Consider the following 24,690-nt stretch of genomic DNA (forward strand, 5'->3'; position numbering starts at 1 on the left):
AAATTAGTAGTTAAAGAGACACAACAAATTATTTTTGAAAATAGATTGCATGTTCTTTTTCTCCCCAAGGGGCATGTTTGTCAAGCCACGAAACGCATTATTTATTATCGTGCATATTGCAGAAACAAGAAATCAGGCCAATGTATTAAGGCAGGCATTCCCAACCGCGGTCCTCAAGGCACACCAACAGTACAGGTTTTAGTGATATCCAGGCTTCAGCACAGATGGTTAAATCAAAATAACTGAGGTACTAATTAAGTCACCTGTGTTCAAGCCTGGATATCACTAAAACCAGGACTGTTAGTGTGCCTTGAGGACAGAGGTTGGGAAACACTGTATTAAGGAAATGATGCATAGACCAAACCAGTGTTTGCATACGTGATCACTTTACTTCTGGACTGTCCAGCCATGCATGTGCAAGCAGCCACTATGGCAGAGGGATCCAATGGATTCCTCTCTGAACAACAACAACCACCAAAAAAGAATTGTACCCTATAGGCTAAAATTACTAATACAAAGGAGAAAATTCAATTAACTTTGGCATGGCCTAGCCTTAAAAAGCTTACCTTTTCTGAACTTAAAGAATTTGGCTAAACTGCAGTCCCTACAGACTTCTATGAGGATTGAATTTGTGAATGAAAATAGAGTCACTGTAACACATATCTCCAATATCTGCTGTGATGCTCCCTTAATACATTTGGGTGACAATGCAGAAAACCTCAGAAAATGATTTTCCACAAAGTTTGATAAACAGGCCTCTTATTCCATCTTTATAGTTTTCATGACAAAGGCAGTAATATGGCAGCTCACACTCAGGGGTCTATTCATAAAGAAAACAAAAAGCAAATTGTTACTTATCACTATACAGCACATCAGTTGATGCGATGTATAGCTGAGATAAATAGCAATTCATGTATACTAACATCTCGAGCAATGTGGTATTCGGGGCTCCAGAATTGCTGTCTCCTCCGGCGGACCCCTTCTGCGTTGTTCGGAGTCCCCCTGCGCAGTCCCAACTATTGACCTCCCGTCAGGCGGCAGTGTCTGCTGGGGGGTGAGGGGGCGGAGCCAACTTGGGTGCCGGACAGAGAGCAGGGAAGCTCAGGTTATGCCATCCTGAAATGGCGAACCTGAACTCCATGGAGTAATGGAAAGCTAAGCTTTACATTCCTTCAAGAATTGCACTCACCATACAAAAGTATGGTGATGTGATTCAACTGCGGGCAGGGGTGCCGCAGGAAAAGTCAGGGACTTTGCCACGGTAAGAAGGGAAAAGCCCTGTTTAACGCAAAACAGGGCTGTTGTTTGCTTTATAAATAGACCCCTTATTGCTATAAATTCACATATGGAAAATAGGCAGTTCTAAAAAATAGAGAAACTATTAAAAATAAGTATATCTTCACATCATTTACACTCTGAACTCTAAAGTAATCACAGAGCAGTCAAACATATACAAGAACCACACAAAATGATGAAAACCGATCTATTCTGCACACACTGCCAGAAAGAATGACCTGTACTTCACCAATTGCTCATAAATATCCAAAGGTAGCTTGGCTTAAGGACAATGAGCTCAGTAGGATTTAAGAATAATTAACGGTAACAAAATAAAACCTCTTTACCTGTTTGCTGGGTTCACTTTGAGCTGACATTTGATACAATTTCATCCTTTCGAACACAGAGTGATCTGCACATCCTCCTTCATTTCCATATTTATGAGGATACTCTGTAAGGCAGAAATTTAAGAACATTACAAAAAACCTCCCTAGGCCAACAAAAAGCTTTCATCAGGGAGCACGTAACTCAAAATCACTTTCACTGACAACATTTCCTAAGCTCCACATCTTGTTAAAATGTTCTCTAACATGTATATAGAAGTTATTGTGGGGTGGGGGGTAATTTGGGGTACACAGTTTGGCAATACAATCTACTGGGATTTTGGAATCCTAAGAAAATGTTACACTGACATTTAGGGCACCAAATGGAAAAACGTGGAGGACCACTGATCTAGAACTTTGTGGTCACTGATCGGCATATTCAGTATGAGAACATTTGCTAAATATAGATTGATTTATAAGAACCTATCAGTATACCAATAGACCAGCAAATAACTTTACTTTAGCAAAATAACAATCTAAAATGATCACTAGAGAGATAGATTCAGAGGTGGAAGCAATGTTCCCGCTGCTACATCTTTGTATGCAACTGCTGGGTGAAGACATGCAAAAGTCACAGGAGGAGACTTCTGTAAAAAGGCACCCACTGCTGGCTTCTCTGATCTGCTGATGCAGCATGGATGAACATCGCGACCATCGGTTGCGGCAACAGAGATCTTCGTAACACGGGTTACTCAAAGTCTACTGGTTTTGGCACAACCAGAAAAAGAGGCAGACATGCCCAGTTTTCTGGAATGCACCTTGTCAGTGCCCCAAAACACCTGCAGCCTTTCAATCATGCTGCAACTAACAGGGCACTGTGATGAGAGACACCGTTCCATTGCGGAACATACACACTGACCAGCACATACAGAGTCCTGAAAACAGTGGTAATTTGCACCAAATAGAGACTCTGCCACTAAGCCTTAAAAGTTCTTGTGTTCTTTGCTAGTTTTAACCAATTTTTTGACTGCCAAAATTCTAAATTTCTCTTACATCCTAGAGGATGCTGGGGACTCCGTAAGGACCATGGGGAATAGACGGGCTCCGCAGGAGACATGGGCACTAAAAAAGAACTTTAGGTATGGGTGTGCACTGGCTCCTCCCTCTATGCCCCTCCTCCAGACCTCAGTTTAATACTGTGCCCAGATGAGACTGGGTGCATTACAGGGAGCTCTCCTGAGTTTCCTGAAAAGAAAGTAATTTTGTTTTTTTTATTTTCAGGGAGCCTGCTGGCAACAGACTCCCTGCATCGAGGGACCTACTTTAATGTTAGGCTCTGTTTCTTAGGCTACTGGACACCATTAGCTCCAGAGGGAACGGAACGTAGGTCTCACCCTCGCCGTTCGTCCCAGAGTCGCGCCGCCGTCCTCCTCACAGAGCCAGAAGATAGAAGCCAGGTGAGTATGTGAAGAAAGAAGACTTCAGAGGCGGCAGAAGACTTCAGATCTTCATTGCTCCCACACAACACACACACGGCAGGCACTGTAAGGGTGCAGGGCGCAGGGGGGGCTCCCTGGGCAGCAATAGGAACCCTCAATCTGGCTAAAAACAATATATACAGGCTATGCACTATATATAACAGATACCCCGCCAGTTTTGAATATTTTTAGCGGGACCGAAGCCCGCCGCTGAGGGGGCGGAGCTTGTTCCTCAGCACTCACCAGCGCCATTTTCACCACAACACACCGCTGAGAGGAAGCTCCCCGGACTCTCCCCTGCTTACCATGGTGAAAGAGGGTTTTAAAGAAGGGGGGGGGGCACATAATTTGGCGCAGATAAATGTTAACAGCGCTATCTGGGTAAACAGTGTTTTTTCCTGGGTCATTGGCGCTGGGTGTGTGCTGGCATACTCTCTCTCTGTCTCTCTAAAGGGCCTTGTGGGGGAACTGTCTTCAGATAAGAGGATTCCCTGAGTGTGTGGTGTGTCGGTACGTGTGTGTTGGCATGTCTGGTAGAAGGCTCTCCTGGGGAGGAGGTGGAGCAAATGACTGTGGTGTCTCCGTCGGCAACACCGACACCTGACTGGTTGGATATGTGGAATGTTTTAAGTGCTAATGTGGATTTATTGCACAAAAGGTTGGACAAAGCTGAGTCCAGGGAATGTACAGGGAGTCAAGCCCTGTCTACCCCTATGTCGCTGGGACCTTCGGGGTCTCAAAAGCGCCCACTATCCCATATAGTAGACACTAATACCGACACGGATTCTGACTCCAGTGTCGACTACGATGCAAAGTTACAGCCCAAATTGGCTAAAAGTATTCAATATATGATTATTGCAATAAAGGATGTACTGCATATCACAGAGGACCCCCCTGTCCCTGACACGTGGGTACACATGTATAAGGAAAAGAAACCTGAGGTAACCTTTCCCTCATCCCATGAGCTGAACGAGTTATTTGAAAAGGCTTGGGAATCTCCAGACAAGAAACTGCAGATTCCCAAAAGGATTCTTCTGGCGCATCCTTTCCCGACTAAGGACAGGATATGGTGGGAATCCTCCCCAAGGGTGGACAAAGCGTTGACACGCTTATCCAAAAAGGTAGCGCTGCCATCCCAAGATACGGCTACCCTCACAGATCCTGCTGATCGCAAGCAGGAGGCTACCTTGAAGTCCATTTACACACATTCTGGTACCTTACTCAGACCGGCGACAGCGTCGGCCTGGGTTTGTAGCGCTGTAGCAGCGTGGACAGATACCTTATCGGCGGAAATTGATACCCTGGATAAGGATACCATTTCATAGACCCTGGGTCATATTAAAGATGCTGTCTTATATACGAGAGATGCTCAAAGAGACATTGGCCTACTGGGTTCTAGAGTCAACGCTATGGCGATTTCTGCTAGACGAGTCCTATGGACCCGACAATGGACGGGTGATGCCGACTCAAAGAGGCATATGGAGGTTTTACCTTACAAGGGTGAGGAATTGTTTGGGGAAGGTCTCTCGGACCTGGTTTCCACAGCTGCGGCAGGTAAATCAAATTTTTTGCCTTATATTTCCTCACAGCCTAAGGAAGCGCCACCTTATCAGATGCAGTCCTTTCGGTCACATAGAAACAAGAGAGTACGAGGATTGTCCTTTCTTGCCAGAGGTAAGGGCAGAGGGAAAAAGCTGCCAACCACAGCTAGTTCCCAGGAGTAGTCCTCCCCGGCCTCTACAAAATCCACCGCATGACACTGGGGCTCCGTTGAGGGAGTCCGCCCCAATGGGGGCACGTATCCGACATATCAGCCACATCTGGGTTCACTCACAGGTGGCTCCCTGGGCAATAGAAATTGTTTCCCAGGGTTACAAGCTGGAATTCGAAGAGGTGCCTCCTCGCCAGTTTTTCAAATCGGCCCTACCAGCTTCTCCGCCAGAAAGGGAGATAGTTTTAAATGCAATTCACAAATTGCGTCTTTAACAGGTGGTGGTAAGAGTTCCCCTGCTTCAACAAGGGAGGGGGTATTACTCAACCCTGTTTGTCGTCCCGAAACCGGACGGTTCAGTCAGACCTATTTTAAATTTAAAATCCTTGAACCTATACTTGAAAAGGTTCAAGTTCAAGATGGAATCGCTCAGAGCGGTCATCGCCAGCCTAGAAGGGGGGGATTTTATGGTATCCCTGGACAAAGGATGCATACCTTCATGTTCCCATATATCCACCTCATCAGGCGTAACATAGAAACAAAGAATTTGTCGGCAGATAAGAACCACTTGGCCCATCTAGTCTGCCCCTTTTTTTTTTTTTTATATTATTTTTCTCTCTAACCTTATTTGATCCTTATTTCTTTGTAAGGATATCCTTATGTCTATCCCATGCATGTTTAAATTGCTCTACTGTCTTAGCCTCTACCACCTCTGATGGGAGACTATTCCACTTGTCCACTACCCTTTCTGTGAAATAATTTTTCCGCAAATTTCCCCTGAACCTCCCCCCCTCCAGTCTCAGTGCATGTCCTCGTGTCCTATTGCTTCTCTTCATTTGGAGAATGTTTCTCTCCTGGACTTTGTTAAAACCCTTGATATATTTTAAAGTTTCTATCATGTCCCCCCTTTCCCTTCTCTGCTCCAAACTATACATATTGAGATTTCTTAGTCTTTCTGGGTATGTTTTGTGATGTAGGCCATGCACCATTTTAGTTGCCCTCCTTTGTACAGTTTCTAATGTATTAATATCCTTTTGAAGATATGGCCTCCAGAACTGAATACAGTATTCTAGATGAGGCCGTACCAATGACCTATACAGTGGCATTATTACTTCTTTCTTTCTGCTGCTGATTCCTCTCCCAATGCAGCCAAGCATCTGACTAGCCTTCCTCATTGCCTTGTTACATTGCTTACCTGCTTTTAAGTCATCTGAAATAGTGACTCCTAGATCCCTTTCCTCCTCAGTAGTTTCCAGTATAGTGCCATTAATACTGTATTTAGCTTTAGGATTTTTGAGACCCAATTGCATGATTTTGCATTTTTTGGCATTAAACTGTAATGGCCAGACTCTTGACCATTCCTCTAGTCTACCTAGATCCTCAATCATTTGTTTTACCCCACCTGGTGTGTCTACCCTGTTGCATACCTTTGTGTCATCTGCAAAAAGGCATACTTTCCCTTTAATGCCATTTGCAATGTCACCAATAAAGATATTAAAAAGCACTGGTCCAAGTACAGATCCCTGGGGTACTCCACTGGTAACATTTCCCTCCTGTGAATGCACTCCATGTACCACAACTCTCTGTTTTCTATCCTTCAACCAAGATCTTATCCATTCAATAATCCTAATATCCAATCCCAAACTTTCAAGTTTATTTTGCAGTCTGCGATGTGGAACTGTGTCAAAAGCCTTACTAAAGTCTAGATAAGCTATATCCATGGCGTACCCGAGATTGGCGGTACAGGATTGTCATTACCAATTTCAGACGTTGCCGTTTGGTTTTTCCACGCCCCGAGGATTTTCACCAAGGTAATGGCGGAAATGATGGTGCTCCTGCGCAAGCAGGGTGTCACAATTATCCCGTACTTGGACGATCTCCTCATAAAAGCGAGATCACGAGAGCAGTTGTTGAACAGCAGGTCACTTTCACTGAAGGTGTTACAACAACACGGCTGGATTTTCAATATCCCGAAGTCACAGTTGGTTCCTACGACTCGTCTGACCTTTTTAGGCATGATTCTGGATACGGACCAGAAAAGGGTTTATCTTCCGATAGAAAAGGCCCAGGAACTCATGACTCTGGTCAGGGACCTATTGAAGCCAAAACAAGTGTCTGTGCATCATTGCACTCAAGTCCTGGGAAAAATGGTGGCCACATACGAAGCCATTCCCTTCGGCAGGTTCCATGCAAGGACTTTCCAATGGGACCTATTGAACAAGTGGTCCGGGTCACATCTACAAATTCATCAGCGGATCACCCTGTCCCCCTGGGCCAGGGTATCTCTCCTGTGGTGGCTGCAGAGTGCTCGCCATATACAACGCCCTTCGTCATGCGGAGACTTTGCTTCGCGACCTACCGGTTCTGATTCAGTCAGACAACATAACCGCAGTGGCTCATGTAAACCGCCATGGCGGCACAAGGAGCAGAGTGGCAATGGCAGAAGCCACCAGGATTCTTCGCTGGGCGGAAAATCACGTAAGCGCACTGACAGCAGTGTGCATTCCGGGAGTGGACAACTGGGAAGCAGACTTCCTCAGCAGACACGATCTACATCCAGGAGAGTGGGGACTTAATCAGGAAGTTTTCGCACAGATTGCAAGTCAGTGGGGACTGCCCCAGATAGACATGATGGCGTCCCGCCTCAACAAGAAACTACAGAGGTATTGCGCCAGGTCAAGAGACCCTCAGGCGGTGGCAGTGGACGCCCTAGTGACACCGTGGGTGTTCCAGTCGGTCTATGTGTTTCCTCCTCATCCTCTCATCTCCAAGGTGTTGAGAATAATAAGAAAAAGAGGAGAACAGACATTCTCATTGTTCCAGATTGGCCGCTAAGGGCCTGGTATCCGGATCTGCAGGAAATGCTCACAGAAGATCCGTGGCCTCTTCCTCTACGACAGGACCTGTTACAACAGGGGCCCTGTCTGTTCCAAGACTTACCGCGGCTGCGTTTGACGGCATGGCGGTTGAACGCCGGATCCTAGCGGAAAAGGGCATTTCGGATGAGGTCATTCCTACTCTGATAAAGGCTAGGAAGGACGTGACAGCTAAACATTATCACTGTATATGGCTGAAGTATGTTTCTTGGTGTGAGGCCAGGAATGCTCCTACGGAAGAATTCCATCTGGGCCGTTTCCTTCACTTCCTACAAACTGGAGTGAATTTGGGCCTAAAATTAGGCTTCATTAAGGTTCAGATTTCGGCCTTATCCATTTTCTTTCAGAAGGAATTAGCTTCTCTACCAGAAGTACAGACTTTTGTGAAGGGAGTGCTGCATATTCAGCCTCCTTTTATACCTCCGGTGGCGCCTTGGGACCTTAATGTGGTGTTGAGTTTCCTTAAGTCGCACTGGTTTGAACCACTTAAAACGGTGGAATTAAAATATCTCACTTGGAAAGTGGTCATGTTGTTAGCCTTGGCTTCGGCTAGGCGAGTGTCAGAGTTGGCGGCTTTGTCTCATAAAAGCCCCTATCTGGTTTTCCATGTGGATAGAGCGGAATTGCGGACCCGTCCTCAATTCTTGCCTACGGTGGTTTCATCTTTTCATATGAACCAACCTATTGTGGTGCCTGTGGCTACGCGAGACTTGGAGGATTCCGAGTCCCTTGGTGGTCAGGGCTTTGAAAATTTACGTGGCCAGAATGGCTCGGGTCAGAAAAACGGAAGCACTGTTTGTCCTGTATGCAGCTAACAAGGTTGGCGCTCCTGCTTCGAAGTAGACTATTGCTCGCTGGATCTGTAACACGATTCAGCAGGCTCATTCTACGGCTGGATTGCAGTTACCAAAATCGGTAAAGGCCCATTCCACTAGGAAGGTGGGCTCTTCTTGGGCGGCTGCCCGAGGGGTCTCGGCATTACAACTGTGCCGAGCTGCTACTTGGTCGGGTTCAAACACCTTTGCAAAGTTCTACAAGTTTGATACCCTGGCTGAGGAGGACCTCCTGTTTGCTCAGTCGGTGCTGCAGAGTCATCCGCACTCTCCCGCCCGTTTGGGAGCTTTGGTATAATCTCCATGGTCCTTACGGAGTCCCCAGCATCCTCTAGGACGTAAGAGAAAATAAGATTTTAAACCTACCGGTAAATATTTTTCTCCTAGTCCGTAGAGGATGCTGGGCGCCCGTCCCAGTGCGGACTACATCTGCAAGACATGTATATAGTTTTTGCTTACATAAGGGTTATGTTACAGTTTTGATCAGTCTCGGACTGATGCTGTGTTGTTTCATACTGTTAACTGGTTCGTATATCCCAAGTTATACGGTGTGGATGGTGTGGGCTGGTATGAATCTTGCCCTTAGATTAACAAAATCCTTGCCTCGTACTGTCCGTCTCCTCTGGGCACAGTTTCTCTAACTGAGGTCTGGAGGAGGGGCATAGAGAGAGGAGCCAGTGCACACCCATACCTAAAGTTTTTTTTAGTGCCCATGTCTCCTGCGGAGCCCGTGTATTCCCCATGGTCCTTACGGAGTCCCCAGCATCCCCTACGGACTAGGAGAAAAAGATTTACCGTTAGGTTTAAAATCTTATTATAAAAGCTATAAAAGAAAGCATAACTGGAAGGTCCTGAAGCTTGCTGACTAAACTGGACGTGAATAAACTGATCCTGGTTATGCCTTGTGCTGCATAAATGGCACAAACTGAGGCACTGTAAAGCAAAGGTCGCTCCACGATTCACCGTGCCACATCTACAACACCTCCTAACTTGACCTACCTCATCAGGGATCCACCACAAGAGCATAACTTGTATGCCGATATGAAATAGGAGACCATCCCTATCACTCAATAACAAAGTAACGAGGTATTGCACCACAGCTTCATATTAACATGTCTGAGACTCACCAATGTAATAACTTTGGAAGATTGGCACACTAGATAAACATCCAAAGGTTAAAATGTGCATGTTGCACTGTTTTTGCGAGATGTACTAAGCCTCGGAGAGTGATAAAGTGTATGGAAATAAACTACCAACCAATCAGCTCATGTCTTTTTTTAATTCAATATTTTTTTTATTATTTTGGATTAAAGTTATTTTCATATTACAACAAAGAAAAACATAAAAAGGAAAAGAAAAAGGTAAAAAAAAAAAATAAGATTTTAAACATACCGGTAAATCTTTTTCTCGTAGTCCGTAGAGGATGCTGGGGACTCCGTAAGGACCATGGGGAATAGACGGGCTCCGCAGGAGACATGGGCACTTTAAGAAAGGCTTTGACTCTGGGTGTGCACTGGTTCCTCCCTCTATGCCCCTCCTCTAGACATCAGTTAGAGAAACTGTGCCCAGAGGAGACGGACAGTACGAGGAAAGGATTTTTGTAATCCAAGGGCAAGATTCATACCAGCCACACCGTATAACTTGTGATAAACTACCCAGTTAACAGTATGAACAACATAATAGCATCAGTCCAAGACAGATGAAACTATAACATAACCCTTATGTAAGCAATAACTACATACAAGTCTTGCAGAAGTAGTCCGCACTTGGGACGGGCGCCCAGCATCCTCTACGGACTACGAGAAAAACATTTACCGGTAGGTTTAAAATCTTATTTTCTCTAACGTCCTAGAGGATGCTGGGGACTCCGTAAGGACCATGGGGATTATACCAAAGCTCCCAAACGGACGGGAGAGTGCGGATGACTCTGCAGCACCGAATGAGCAAACCTTAGGTCCTCCTCAGCCAGGGTATCAAACTTATAGAACTTTGCAAAGGTGTTTGAACCCGACCAAGTAGCAGCTCGGCACAGCTGTTGTAGTGCCGAGACCCCTCGGGCAGCCGCCCAAGACGAGCCCACCTTCCTAGTGGAATGGGCCTTGACCGATTTTGGTAACGGCAATCAAGCCGTAGAATGCGCCTGCTGAATCGTATTACAGATCCAGCGAGCAATAATCTGCTTCGAAGCAGGGGCGCCAACCTTGTTGGCTGCATATAGGATAAACAGTGCTTCTGTTTTCCTGACTCTAGCCGTTCTGGCCACATAAATTTTCAAAGCCCTGACTACATCAAGGGACTTGGAATCCTCCAAATCTCGTGTAGCCACAGGCACCACAATAGGTTGGTTCATATGAAAAGATGACACTACCTTAGGCAAGAATTGAGGACGGGTCCTCAATTCCACCCTATCCATATGGAAAACCAGATAGGGGCTTTTATGAGACAAAGCCGCCAATTCCGACACTCGCCTAGCCGAAGCCAAGGCTAATAACATGACCACCTTCCAAGTGAGATATTTTAACTCCACCGTTTGAAGTGGTTCAAACCAGTGCGACTTAAGGAAACTTAACACAACGTTAAAGGTCCCAAGGCGCCACCGGAGGTATAAAAGGAGGCTGAATATGCAGCACTCCCTTCACAAAAGTCTGTACTTCTGGGAGAGAAGCCAATTCTTTTTGAAAGAAAATGGATAAGGCCGAAATCTGAACCTTAATGGAGCCTAATTTTAGGCCCAAATTCACTCCAGTCTGTAGGAAGTGAAGGAAACGGCCCAGATGGAATTCTTCCGTAGGAGCATTCCTGGCCTCACACCAAGAAACATATTTTCGCCATATACGGTGAGAATGTTTAGCTGTCACTTCCTTCCTAGCCTTTATCAGAGTAGGAATGACCTCATCCGGAATTCCCTTTTCCGCTAGGATCCGGCGTTCAACCGCCATGCCGTCAAACGCAGCCGCGGTAAGTCTTGGAACAGACATGGCCCCTGTTGTAACAGGTCCTGTCGTAGAGGAAGAGGCCACGGATCTTCTGTGAGCATTTCCAGCAGATTCGGATACCAGGTTCTTCGTGGCCAATCTGGAACAATGAGAATTGTTCTCACTCCTCTTTTTCTTATTATTCTCAACACCTTGGGTATGAGAGGAAGAGGAGGAAACACATAGACCGACTGGAACACCCACGGTGTCACTAGGGCGTCTACTGCTACCGCCTGAGGGTCTTTTGATTTGGCGCAATACCTCTGTAGCTTTTTGTTGAGGCGGGATGCCATCATGTCTATCTGGGGCAGTCCCCACTGACTTGCAATCTGTGCGAAGACTTCCCGATGAAGTCCCCACTCTCCTGGATGCAGGTCGTGTCTGCTGAGGAAGTCTGCTTCCCAGTTGTCCACTCCCGGAATGTACACTGCTGATAGTGCGCTTACATGATTTTCCGCCTAGCGAAGAATCCTGGTGGCTTTCGCCATTGCCACTGTGCTCCTTGTGCCGCCTTGGCGGTTTACATGAGCCACTGCGGTGATTTTGTCTGACTGGATCAGAACTGGTTGGTCGCGAAGCAAGTGCTCCGCTTGACGTAGGGCGTTGTATATGGCCCTCAGTTCCAGGATGTTGATGTGAAGACAAGTCTCTTGACTTGTCCAAAGTCCTTGGAAGTTTCTTCCCTGTGTGAGTGCTCCCCACCCTCTGAGGATCGCGTCCGTGGTCACCAGGATCCAATCCTGAATGCCGAACCTGCGTCCTTCCAAAAGGTGAGCACTCTGCAGCCACCACAGGAGAGATACCCTGGCCCAGGGGGACAGGGTGATCCGCTGATGAATTTGTAGATGTGACCCGGACCACTTGTTCAATAGGTCCCATTGGAAAGTCCTTGCATGGAACCTGCCGAAGGGAATGGCTTCGTATGTTGCCACCATTTTTCCCAGGACTTGAGTGCAATGATGCACAGACACTTGTTTTGGCTTCAATAGGTTCTTGACTAGAGTCATGAGTTCCTGAGCTTTTTCTATCGGGAGAAAAACCCTTTTCTGGTCTGTGTCCAGAATCATGCCCAAGAAGGTCAGACGAGTCGTAGGAACCAGCTGTGACTTCGGGATATTGAGAATCCAGCCGTGTTGCTGTAACACCTTCAATGAAAGTGACACGCTGAACTTCTCTCGTGATATCGCTTTTATGAGGAGATCGTCCAAGTATGGGATAATTGTGACACCCTGCTTGCGCAGGAGCACTATCATTTCCGCCATTACCTTGGTGAAAATCCTCGGGGCCGTGGAAAGCCCAAACGGCAACGTCTGAAATTGGTTATGACAATCCTGTACCGCAAATCTCAGGTACGCCTGGTGAGGTGGATAAATGGGGACATGAAGGTATGCATCCTTTATGTCCAGAGATACCATAAAATCCCCCCCTTCCAGGCTGGCGATAACCGCTCTGAGCGATTCCATCTTGAACTTGAACCGTTTTAAGTATAGGTTCAGTGATTTTAAATTCAATATGGGTCTGACCGAACCATCCGGTTTCGGAACTACAAACAGGGTTGAGTAGTATCCCTTTCTTCTCTGAAGCAGGGGAACTTCGACCACCACTTGAAGACACAATTTGTGAATAGCATTTGACACTATCTCCCTTTCTAGGGGAGAAGTCGGTAGAGCCGATTTGAAAAACTGGCGAGGAGGCACCTCTTCGAATTCCAGCTTGTATCCCTGAGAAACAATTTCTCTTGCCCAGGGATCCACCTGTGAGTGAACCCAGATGTGGCTGAAAAGTCGAAGACGTGCCCCCACTGGGGCGGACTCCCTCAGCGGAGCCCCAGCGTCATGCAGTGGATTTTGCAGAGGTCGGGGAGGACTTCTGTTCCTGGGAACTAGCTGTGCTGTGCAGCTTTTTACCTCTGTCCTTACCTCTGGCAAGAAAGGACGATCCACGTACTCTTTTGCTTTTATTTGAACGAAAGGACTGCATTTGATAATGTGGCGCTTTCTTAGGTTGTGAGGGAACATAAGGCAAAAAATTCGATTTACCTGCCGTAGCTGTGGAGACCAGGTCCTAGAAACCTTCCCCAAACAATTCCTCACCATTGTAAGGTAAAACCTCCATATGTCTTTTTGAGTCGGCATCACCTGTCCACTGCCGGGTCCAGAGGACTCGTCTAGCAGAGACTGACATAGCGTTTATTCTGGAACCAGGAAAATAATGTCTCTTTGAGCATCTCTCATATATAAGACAGCATCCTTTATATGGTCTAGGGTCAATAAAAATAAGATTTTACTTACCGATAAATCTATTTCTCATAGTCCGTAGTGGATGCTGGGGACTCCGTCAGGACCATGGGGAATAGCGGCTCCGCAGGAGACAGGGCACAAAAGCAAGCTTTTAGGATCACATGGTGTGTACTGGCTCCTCCCCCTATGACCCTCCTCCAAGCCTCAGTTAGGTACTGTGCCCGGACGAGCGTACACAATAAGGAAGGATCTTGAATCCCGGGTAAGACTCATACCAGCCACACCAATCACACCGTACAACTTGTGATTTGAACCCAGTTAACAGTATGATAACAATGAAGTAGCCTCTAAAAAAGATGGCTCACAACAATAATAACCCGATTTTTTTGTAACAATAACTATGTACAAGTAATGCAGACAATCCGCACTTGGGATGGGCGCCCAGCATCCACTACGGACTATGAGAAATAGATTTATCGGTAAGTAAAATCTTATTTTCTCTAACGTCCTAGTGGATGCTGGGGACTCCGTCAGGACCATGGGGATTATACCAAAGCTCCCAAACGGGCGGGAGAGTGCGGATGACTCTGCAGCACCGAATGAGAGAACTCCAGGTCCTCCTCAGCCAGGGTATCAAATTTGTAGAATTTAGCAAACGTGTTTGCCCCTGACCAAGTAGCTGCTCGGCAAAGTTGTAAAGCCGAGACCCCTCGGGCAGCCGCCCAAGATGAGCCCACCTTCCTTGTGGAATGGGCATTTACATATTTTGGCTGTGGCAGGCCTGCCACAGAATGTGCAAGCTGAATTGTACTACAAATCCAACGAGCAATAGTCTGCTTAGAAGCAGGAGCACCCAGCTTTTTGGGTGCCTACAATATAAACAGCAAGTCAGACTTTCTGACTCCAGCCGTCCTGGAATTATATATACATATATATATATATTTTCAGGGCCCTGACAACGTCTAGCAACTTGGAGTCCTCCAAGTCCCTAGTAGCCGCAGGCACCACAATAGGTTGTTTCAGGTGAAACGCTGACACCACCTTAGGAAGAAACTGGGGACGAGTCCGCAGTTCTGCCCTGTCCGAATGGAAAATCAAATATGGGCTTTTGTAAGACAAAGCCGCCAATTTTGACAATCGCCTGGCCGAGGCCAGGGCCAACAGCATGGTCACTTTCCATGTGAGATATTTCAAATCCACAGATTTGAGTGGTTCAAACCAATATGATTTGAGGAATCCCAACACTACGTTGAGATCCCACGGTGCCACTGGAGGCACACAAGGGCTGTATATGCAATACTCCCTTGACAAACGTCTGGACTTCAGGAACTGAAGCCAATTCTTTTTGGAAGAAAATCTATAGGGCCGAAAACTTGAACCTTAATGGACCCCAATTTGAGGCTCATAGACACTCCTGTTTGCAGGAAGTGCAGAAATCGACCTAGTTGAAATTTTTTCGTGGGGCCTTCCTGGCCTCACCCACGCAACATATTTTTACCACATGTGGTGATAACGTTGTGCGGTCACCTCCTTCCTGGCTTTGACCAGGGTAGGTATGACATCTTCCGGAATGCCTTTTCCCTTAGGATCCGGCGTTCAAACCGCCATGCCGTCAAACGCAGTCGCGGTAAGTCTTGGAACAGACAAGGTCCCTGCTGGAGCAGGTCCTTTCTTAAAGGCCGATGCCACGGTTCCTCTTGGAACCGACATGGTACTTGCTGAAAGCAAATCCCTTCTTAGCTCCCGAGGCCATTAGTCCTCTGTGAGCATCTCTTGAAGTTCCGGTTACCAAGTCCCTCTTGGCCAATCCGGAGCCACGAGTATAGTTCTTACTCCTCTATGTCTTTTAATTCTCAATACCTTGGTTATGAGAAGCAGAGGAGGGAACACATACACCGACTGTTACACCCACGGTGTTACCAGGACGTCCACAGCTATCGCCTGAAGGTCTCGTGACCTGGCGCAATACCTGTCCCATTTTTTGTTCGGGCGGGACGCCATCATGTCCACCTTTGGTCTTTCCCAACGGTTCCCAATCATGCGGAAAACTTCCCGATGAAGTTCCCACTCTCCCGGGTGGAGGTCGTGCCTGCTGAGGAAGTCTGCTTCCCAGTCGTCCACTCCCGGAATGAACACTGCTGACAGTGCTATCACATGATTTTCCGCCTAGCGAAAAATCCTTGCAGTTTTGCCACTGCCCTCCTGCTTCTTGTGCCGCCCTTTCTGTTTACGTGGGCGACTGCCGTGATGTTATCCCACTGGATCAATACCGGCTGACCTTGAAGCAGAGGTCTTGCTAAGCTTAGAGCATTATAAATTTGCTCTTAGCTCCAGTATATTTATGTGGAGAGAATTCTCCAGACTTGATCACACTCCTTGTGTGACTGCTCCCCAGCCTCTCAGGCTGGCCTCCGTGGTCACGAGCATCCAATCCTGAATGCCGAATCTGCGGCCCTCTAGAAGATGAGCACTCTGTAATCACCACAGGAGAGACACCCTTGTCCTTGGATATAGGGTTATCCGCTGATGCATCTGAAGATGCGATCCGGACCATTTGTCCAGCAGATCCCACTGAAGAGTTCTTGCGTGAAATCTGCCGAATGGAAGCGCTTCGTAATAAGCCACCATTTTTTACCAGGACTCTTGTGCAATGATGCACTGACACTTTTCCTGGTTTTAGGAGGATCCCGATTAGCTCGGATAACTCCCTGGCTTTCTCCTCTGGGAGAAACACCTTTTCCTGGACTGTGTCCAAAATCATCCCTAGGACCAGCAGACGTGTCGTCGGAACAACTGCGGTTTTGGAATATTTAGAATCCACCCGTGCTGTCGTAGAACTACTTGAGATAGTGCTACTCCGACCTCCAACTGTTCTCTGGACCTTGTTCTTATCAGGAGGTCGTCCATTTTCTTTGAAGACGAATCCTCCTTTCGGTCATTACCTTGGTAAGGACCCCGGGGTGCCTTGGACAATCCAACGGCATCGTCTTGAAACTGATAGTGACAGTTCTGTACCACGAACTTGAGGTACCCTTGGTGAGAAAAGGCAAATTTTGGGACATGGAGGTAAGCATCCCTGATGTCCCGGGACACCATATAGTCCCCTTGTTCTTTGCTATCACTGCTCTGAGTGACTCTATCTGGATTTGAACCCTTGTAAGTGTTCAAATTTTTCAGATTTAGAATAGGTCTCACCTAGCCTTCAGTACCACCATATAGTGTGGAGTAATACCCCTTTCCTTGTTGTCGGAGGGGTAATTTTATTATCACCTGCTGGGAATACAGCTTGTGAATTGTTTTCAATACTGCCTCCCTGTCGGAGGGAGACATTGGTACAGCAGACTACAGGAACCTGCGAGGGGGGAAACCTCTCGACATTCCAATCTGTACCCCTTGGATACTACTTGTAGGATCCAGGGGTCCTGTACGGTCCCAGCGTCATGCTGAGAACTTGGTAGAAGCGGTGGAGGGCTTCTGTTCCTGGGAATGGGCTGCCTGCTGCAGTCTTCTTCCCTTTCCTCTATCCCTGGGCAGATATGACTCTTATAGGGACGAAAGGACTGAGGCTGAAAAGACGGTGTCTTTTTCTGCAGAGATGTGACTTAGGGTAAAAAACGGTGGATTTTCCAGCAGTTGCCCTGGCCACCAGGTCCCATGGACCGACCCCAAATAACTCCTCCCCTTTATACGGCAATACATCTTTGTGCCGTTTGGAATCTGCATCACCTGACCACTGTCGTGTCCATAAACATCTTCTTGCAGATATGGACATCGCATTTACTCTTGATGCCAGAGTGCAAATATCCCTCTGCGCATCTCGCATATATAGAAATGCATCCTTTAAATGCTCTATAGTCAATAAAATACTGTCCCTGTCAAAGGTATCAATATTTTTAGTCAGGGAATCCGACCAAGCCACCTCAGCTCTGCACATCCAGGCTGAGGCGATCGCTGGTCGCAGTATAACACCAGCATGTGTGTGTATACTTTTTAGGATATTTTTCAGCCTCCTATCAGCTGGCTCCTTAAGTACGGCCCTATCCGTAGATGGTACCGCCACTTGTTCTGATAAGCGTGTGAGCGCCTTATCCACCCTGAGGGGTGTTTCCCACCGCGCCTTAACTTCTGGCGGGAAAGGGTATACCGCCAATAATTTTCTATCGGGGGAAACCCACGCATCATCACACACTTCATTTAATTTATCTGATTCAGGAAAAACTACAGGTAGTTTTTTCACCTCACACATAATACCCTTTTTTGTGGTACTTGGAGTATCAGAAATATGTAACACCTCCTTCATTGCCCTTAACGTGTGGCCCTAAAAGAAAATACGTTTGTTTCTTCACCGTCGACACTGAAATCAGTGTCCGTGTCTGGGTCTGTGTCGACCGACTGAGGTAAATGGGCATTTTACAGCCCCTGACGGTGTTTGAGACGCCTGGACAGATACTAATTTGTTCGCCGGCCCTCTCATGTCGTCAACCGGCTTGCAGCGTGTTGACATTGTCACGTAATTTCCATAAATAAGCCATCCATTCCGGTGTCGACTCCCTAGAGAGTGACATCACCATTACAGGCAATTTGCTCCGCCTCCTCACCAATATTTTCCTCATACATGTCGACACACACGTACCGACATACAGCACACACATAGGGAATGCTCTGATAGAGGACAGGACCCACTAGCCCTTTGGGGAGACAGAGGGAGAGTTTGCCAGCACACACCAAAAGCGCTATAAATGTATATAAACAACCCTAGAAGGTGTTGTTTACTATATATGCGCTCTTAATATATAAATATCGCCAATTTATGCCCCCCTTCTCTTTGTTACCCTGTTTCTGTAGTGCAGTGCAGGGGAGAGTCCTGGGAGCCTTCCTCACCAGCGGAGCTGAGCAGGAAAATGGCGCTGAGTGCTGAGGAGAATAAGCTCCGCCCCTTTTCCGGCGGGCTTCTTCTCCCGGTTTTTAATAAACTGGCCTGGGTTAAAATACATACATATAGCCTTAATGGCTATATGTGATGTATTTATTTTGCCACTAAAGGTAATTATATTGCTGCCCAGGGCGCCCCCAGCAGCGCCCTGCACCCTCCGTGACTGAGTCAGTGAGCCGTGTGACAACAATGGCGCACAGCTGCAGTGCTGTGCGCTACCTTCATGAAGACTGTGGAGTCTTCTGCCGCCTGTTTTCCGGACCTCCGTTCTGCCGTCTCTTCAGCGTCTGTAAGGGGGATCGGCGGCGCGGCTCCGGGACGAACCCCAGGCTGACCTGTGTTCCGACTCCCTCTGGAGCTAAGTGTCCAGTAGCCTAAGACTCCAATCCATCCTGCACGCAGGTGAGTTGGAAATCTCTCCCCTAAGTCCCTCGATGCAGTGATCCTGTTGCCAGCAGGAATCACTGAGATTGAAACCTAAAAAAAAACTTTTCTAAACAGCTCTTTAGGAGAGCCACCTAGATTGCACCCTCTCGGACGGGCACAAAAACCTAACTGAGGCTTGGAGGAGGGTCATAGGGGGAGGAGCCAGTACACACCATGTGATCCTAAAAGCTTGCTTTTGTGCCCTGTCTCCTGCGGAGCCGCTATTCCCCATGGTCCCGACGGAGTCCCCAGCATCCACTAGGACGTTAGAGAAAATAGGATTTTGGTACTTACCAGGTAAATCCTTTTCTTTGAATCCATAGGGGGCACTGGAGTACTCTTGGGGATATGGACGGCTTTAGCAGAACCAGGGCACTGAATATTTAAATTTAGTAACTCTCCTCCCCTCCATATCCCAGAGTACCTCAGTGTTGTTTACTGAGCCGAACAGGAGCAATAGAGAGGATGACAATAGAGAATTACATTTAACATAACGGACAACAATAAAGTTGACACATAACGTTACTGACAACTAAACAGTTGACACCATAACCGATAGAACTTTAAAATTTGAACCAGTCGGTGAGAATGTGTTACCATAAGATCCCCTGAACTTACCATAAACCAGGTAAAACTGCTCTGGGTGGGCGTCCAGTGCCCCCTATGGATTCAAAGAAAAGGATTTACCTGGTAAGTACCAAAATCCTATTTTCTTTTTCATCCACTAGGGGTCACTGGAGTACTCTTGGGACGTACCAAAGCTTCCCCCGTGGGCGGGAGAGCTGTTTGGCACCTGTAACACTAGGCGGCCAAAGCTAGATGCTGATGCCGCAAACGTATCAAACTTGTAAAAGAGCACAAACGTGTGCACTGATGACCATGTAGCCGCACGGCAAAGCTGCATCGTAGAAGCCCCACGACCAGCTGCCCACGAAGTTCCCACAGAACGTGTGGAATGAGCTGTTACTGATGTAGACGGCTGTAACCTAGCCTGAAGGTAAGCCTGACGTATGGTCAGTTTAATTCATCTGGATATGGTCTGCTTAGAAGCTGGCCAACCCATCTTGGCAGCATCATAGAGAACAAACAACGTATCCATCTTACGAACTGTAGACGTTCGGAATATATAAACGCATAGTGCGCGTACCACATCCAAAGTTCCAGAATATTCTGTTAACACCAGAACTACTATTGGTTGATTGATGTGAAAAGATGACACTACCTTTGGCAAGAAATCGGGATTCGTCCGAATTTCCGCTCTGTCATCATGAAACACCAAATACGGTGACTTGCATGACAAGGCACCGAAATCTGAAACACGCCTTGCCGAAGCTAAGGCTAGGAGAAAAATTGTTTTCCAAGTGAGAAACTTAATATCCACTTGTTGTAAGGGTTCAAAATATGAAGACTGTAAGAAATCTAAAACCAGATTCAAGTCCCATGGCGCTGTAGGTGGAATGAATGGAGGCTGTACTCTGAGGACACCTTGCAGAAAGGTGTGTACAGACGGCAATAGATTCAATCGTCTTTGGAAATAAATTGACAAAGCAGATACCTGCACCTTTAGTGTAGATAAACGCAGTCCTCCATCTAACCCCGTCTGTAGAAATAACAGAAGACGGGATAACTTGAAAGATGATGTCGGAAACTTCCGAGCTTCACACCAACCTATATAGGCACACCAAATTCTGTAATAATGAGCTGCCGTAACTGGCTTCCTAGCTCGTAACATGGTTGGTATAACCGATTGTGGAATGCCCTCTTTTCTTAAGAGGGCGGTCTCAACAGCCACCCCGTCAAACGCAGCCGCGCTAAATCGGGGTAAAGGAACGGACCCTGTTGTAACAGGTCCGGACGAAGTGGGAGCGGCCAAGGATCGTCTGCGAGTAGTCCGCGGAGATCCGAGAACCAAGCTCTCCGAGGCCAATGAGGCGCCACTAGTATGACTGTGATGGACTCTCTATTGATCCGTTTTAGCAACAGAGGGAGCAGCGGGAACGGTGGAAACAGATACACGAGGCCGTACGGCCACGCGATTGTGAGAGCATCCACCGCCACTGCCTTTGGATCTCTCGTTCTGGACACATACTGGGGCGTTTGGTGATTGTGGCGAGATGCCATCAGGTCCACTTGAGGGTAACCCCACCACCTCTGGACCAACATGTGAAACACTTCTGAATTTAATGCCCATTCTCCTGAATGAAAATCCCGACGGCTGAGATAATCCGCCTCCCAGTTGTCCACTCCCGGAATGAACACTGCCGACAATATCACTTGGTGATGCTCGGCCCAATTGAGGATTCGAGCTACTTTCCACATTGCCATGTGGCTTCTCGTTCCTCCTTGTTTGTTGATGTACGCGATCGCTGTTGCGTTGTCTGACTGACCTGGACAGTCTGAGACCGAAGCATGTGCACTGCTTGTCGTAGCGCATTGTAAATTGCCCGGAGTTCCAGGACATTTATAGACAGCAATCTTTCGTGATCCGCCCAGAGACCCTGGAGCTGACAATTTTGAACTACAGCTCCCCAACCTCTGAGACTCGCGTCCGTCGTTAGAATTATCCAATTCCAGGCGCCGAACCGTTTCCCTGCGGTTAGATTGTGTACATTGAGCCACCAGAGTAGAGATACCCTGGCCCAAGGCGACAACCTCACCCTGTGGTGAATCTGCAGATGCGAGCCCGACCACTGTGCGAGCACATCCAGGGCGTGAGTGAAATCTTCCGAACTGAAGCGCTTCGAAAGCCACCACCATTGTACTTCAGAGGCGAATGCACAAATGTACCGGATGACGAATAATCTGTACTTTCTGTTCTGGTAGGTAAATTCTTTGATTTACCGTATCGAGACTCATACCTAGGAATTGAAGTTGTTGAGACGGAATTAGATGTGATTTCTTGAATTTGACAATCCAACCGTGCTGAACTAGTACATTGTACGTTAGCAACGCATGTTGGAGGAGCATCTGTTGAGACGGAGCTTTGATGAGCAGATCGTCCAAGTACGGAAGTATTATCACTCCCAGGGATCTGAGATGAGCTATCATCACAGACATCACTTTGGTGAATACCCAAGGCGCTGACGAGAGGCCAAACGGTAGAGCCTGAAACTGGTAATGGTTCTGCCGTATCGCAAAACGCAAGAACCTCTGATGAGGTGGCCAAATCGGAATGTGTAAGTACGCATCCTTGAGATCTAGCACAATCATGAATTCCTGTGGCTCTAAACCTGCAATTACTGACTGCAGAGATTCCATCTTGAATCTGTAGTAAGTGACGTACTGATTGAGACCCTTCCTTTAAGTTCAATATTGGCTTGACGGAGCCATCCGGCTTTGGTACCACAAACAGACTGGAATAATAACCCCGACCTTGTTAGTGTACAGGGACCGGAATCAAAACTGCTGAATCCAGCAGGGACTGAATGGCAATTTGCAGAACCGCCCTCTTGTCGTCCTACAGAGGCAGTCCTGTCTTGAAAAACCGCAGTGGCGGGAGAAAGTCGAACTCTATTTTGTAACCTTTTAACACTAAATTGCGGATCCACCCATCTGTGGATGTCTGGAACCACGCCAAATGGAACGTCTGAAAGCGTGCTACCACAATTGGAGATCTGAGATGGGCTGGGAGCCCGTCATGCCACTGGCTTGTCGGTGACCGTGGCGTCCTGACGACTGGTGTTGGCTGTTCCTCTACCACGGCCTCGAAAGGGCTGAGATCTAAAGGATTTGAACGCCGGGCCAGAGTATTTCCGTCTAGGTACCGTTGGAGGCAATGGTAGGAAAACAGACTTTCCTCCCGTGGCCTCAGAAATCCATTTGTCCAATTCAGGACCAAACAACTTCTCGCCACCGAAAGATAACGCCTCTATACCTCTATTGACCTCTGCCTCCGCTTGCCAAAAACGCAGCCAGAGTGCTCGTCGTGCTGTAACTGGCGACGATGAAATGCGAGAAGTGAGCTGACAGACGTCAGTAGAAGCTGTACATAGATACTCCGCAGCTTCGCAGATTTGATCAGCGAGAAGTACAAGGTGATCGTCATGTAGGCCAGACTTGAGTTCTGTTATCCATACAATTAGCGCCTTAGTTACCCAAATGCCAACCAACCCAGGTCTAAGCAACACTCCTGCTGCTATATACATGGACTTTAGCATAGCTTCTATTTTACGGTCTGAAGGGTCTTTAAGCGTAGTAGCAGTTGGTACTGGTATGGTTAATTTCTTTGTAAGTTTTGACACAGACGAATCCACCAATGGCGGATTCTCCCATGTAGATGTCACAGACTCTGGAAACGGGTAACTAGACTTATAGAAAATAGAAAACCATTTATCCGGATTTTTTCGTGTTTCTACTAACATCTTATTAAGAGATTCCGAAACCGGAAAACACATTGGAGATCTGTGTCGTTTAGTAAAGACGACTTCATCATTTGTCAGAGGCTCCTCAGTTTCTGTAAACTTCAGAGACTGACGCACCACTCTGATGAGATTATCAATGCCTGGGCTGTCAAAATCTTCACTATCTGACTGCTGGTCTACTTCGCCCTCCTCACCCTCATCTTCTGCAGTGAGGTCTGGCACAGAATCGTCAGAATGCAACATAGCAGAAACTGGTAAATCATAAGACAAATTAAATTTATCCCTTCTACCGCAAATGGACTTGGACTTTTGGCAAGGCTGAGACCCCTCCGGTAGTTCTGGCGGTCTCACCCTAGACTCCGATCTTGCCGCTTCCCGCTCTTGTCGAGCGGCGGCCAATTCTGATTGCAATCCAGCCATGACATCTGTTAGCATAGTCCATGGAGAGTCCGGCAATGAAACCGGAGCGGAAATTGTATTTGTTCCTGAATTCACAAAACATACTGTACATGTGGTAGATCCATCAGGTAACACACTGTTACAGACATTGCAGTGAAACTGCTTTTTAGTTTTTGCTGGTGCCTTACTCATTATGCAGACAGACAATACAATACACAAAGACAGACAACTTGCACGACTCAGTAAAATAGTACTAAGGTGTGTGTAATATATATATCTGGCCTAGAGTAGTGCACGTGGCCAGTACTATATGAAATCTGATCCCAAATTCCCACTAACACCCCTGCGCCTCGGTGGAGTAGTGTTGTAGGACAGGATCTTCCAAACTGAAAGAGAAACAGGATTGAACAGGTAGCATGGTTAAAATGGCCATGCTTACACTAATAATCATAGGTCAGGTTATAACACACATTTAAAGTCTACAACCTGTAACCAACTGCATTAAAAAGCAACCCTGTTAATATAGGTTTAAAAGCCTATGTAATTATACCACAACCCATGCAGCCTTCTCCCCCACTTTGCAGCCGCGCTGCTGTGAGAAGAATCGTCCCCCCCCTCACTCCCTGTACTCCGAGTACCGTCGTGAACCGGAGATCTTGCAGGGAGCCAGGGAGCCTGTATAGCGGCGGGACGCGCGGTGGACTTCCAGCGGGGAGCGGGTGCCTGGGAGTGGGTGCCGGGCGGATCTGCGGCCGGCGCTGTGCACAGCGTGTGGAACTGTGAGCGGCAGCGGCAACTAGCAGGGAGCACTGGCGCGCACTAAACAACGTTCCCACACAGCGGGGCGGCAGCGTGAGCTG

At 47.3% G+C, this 24,690-nt stretch overlaps 1 protein-coding gene across 1 annotated transcript in view; it reads right to left on the reverse strand.

Annotated features, from left to right (window-relative positions):
• ADAM10 (ADAM metallopeptidase domain 10) overlaps nt 1-24,690 on the reverse strand; it is a 346,615-nt gene that overhangs the window by 60,256 nt on the left and 261,669 nt on the right. The window contains exon 5 of the mRNA XM_063926173.1: nt 1,623-1,726. Coding sequence (XP_063782243.1) covers nt 1,623-1,726 — 104 coding nt within the window. The remainder of the gene's footprint in view (nt 1-1,622; nt 1,727-24,690) is intronic.

Source organism: Pseudophryne corroboree, chromosome 6, assembly GCF_028390025.1.
Source record: "Pseudophryne corroboree isolate aPseCor3 chromosome 6, aPseCor3.hap2, whole genome shotgun sequence".
NCBI classification, from domain to species: domain Eukaryota; kingdom Metazoa; phylum Chordata; class Amphibia; order Anura; family Myobatrachidae; genus Pseudophryne; species Pseudophryne corroboree.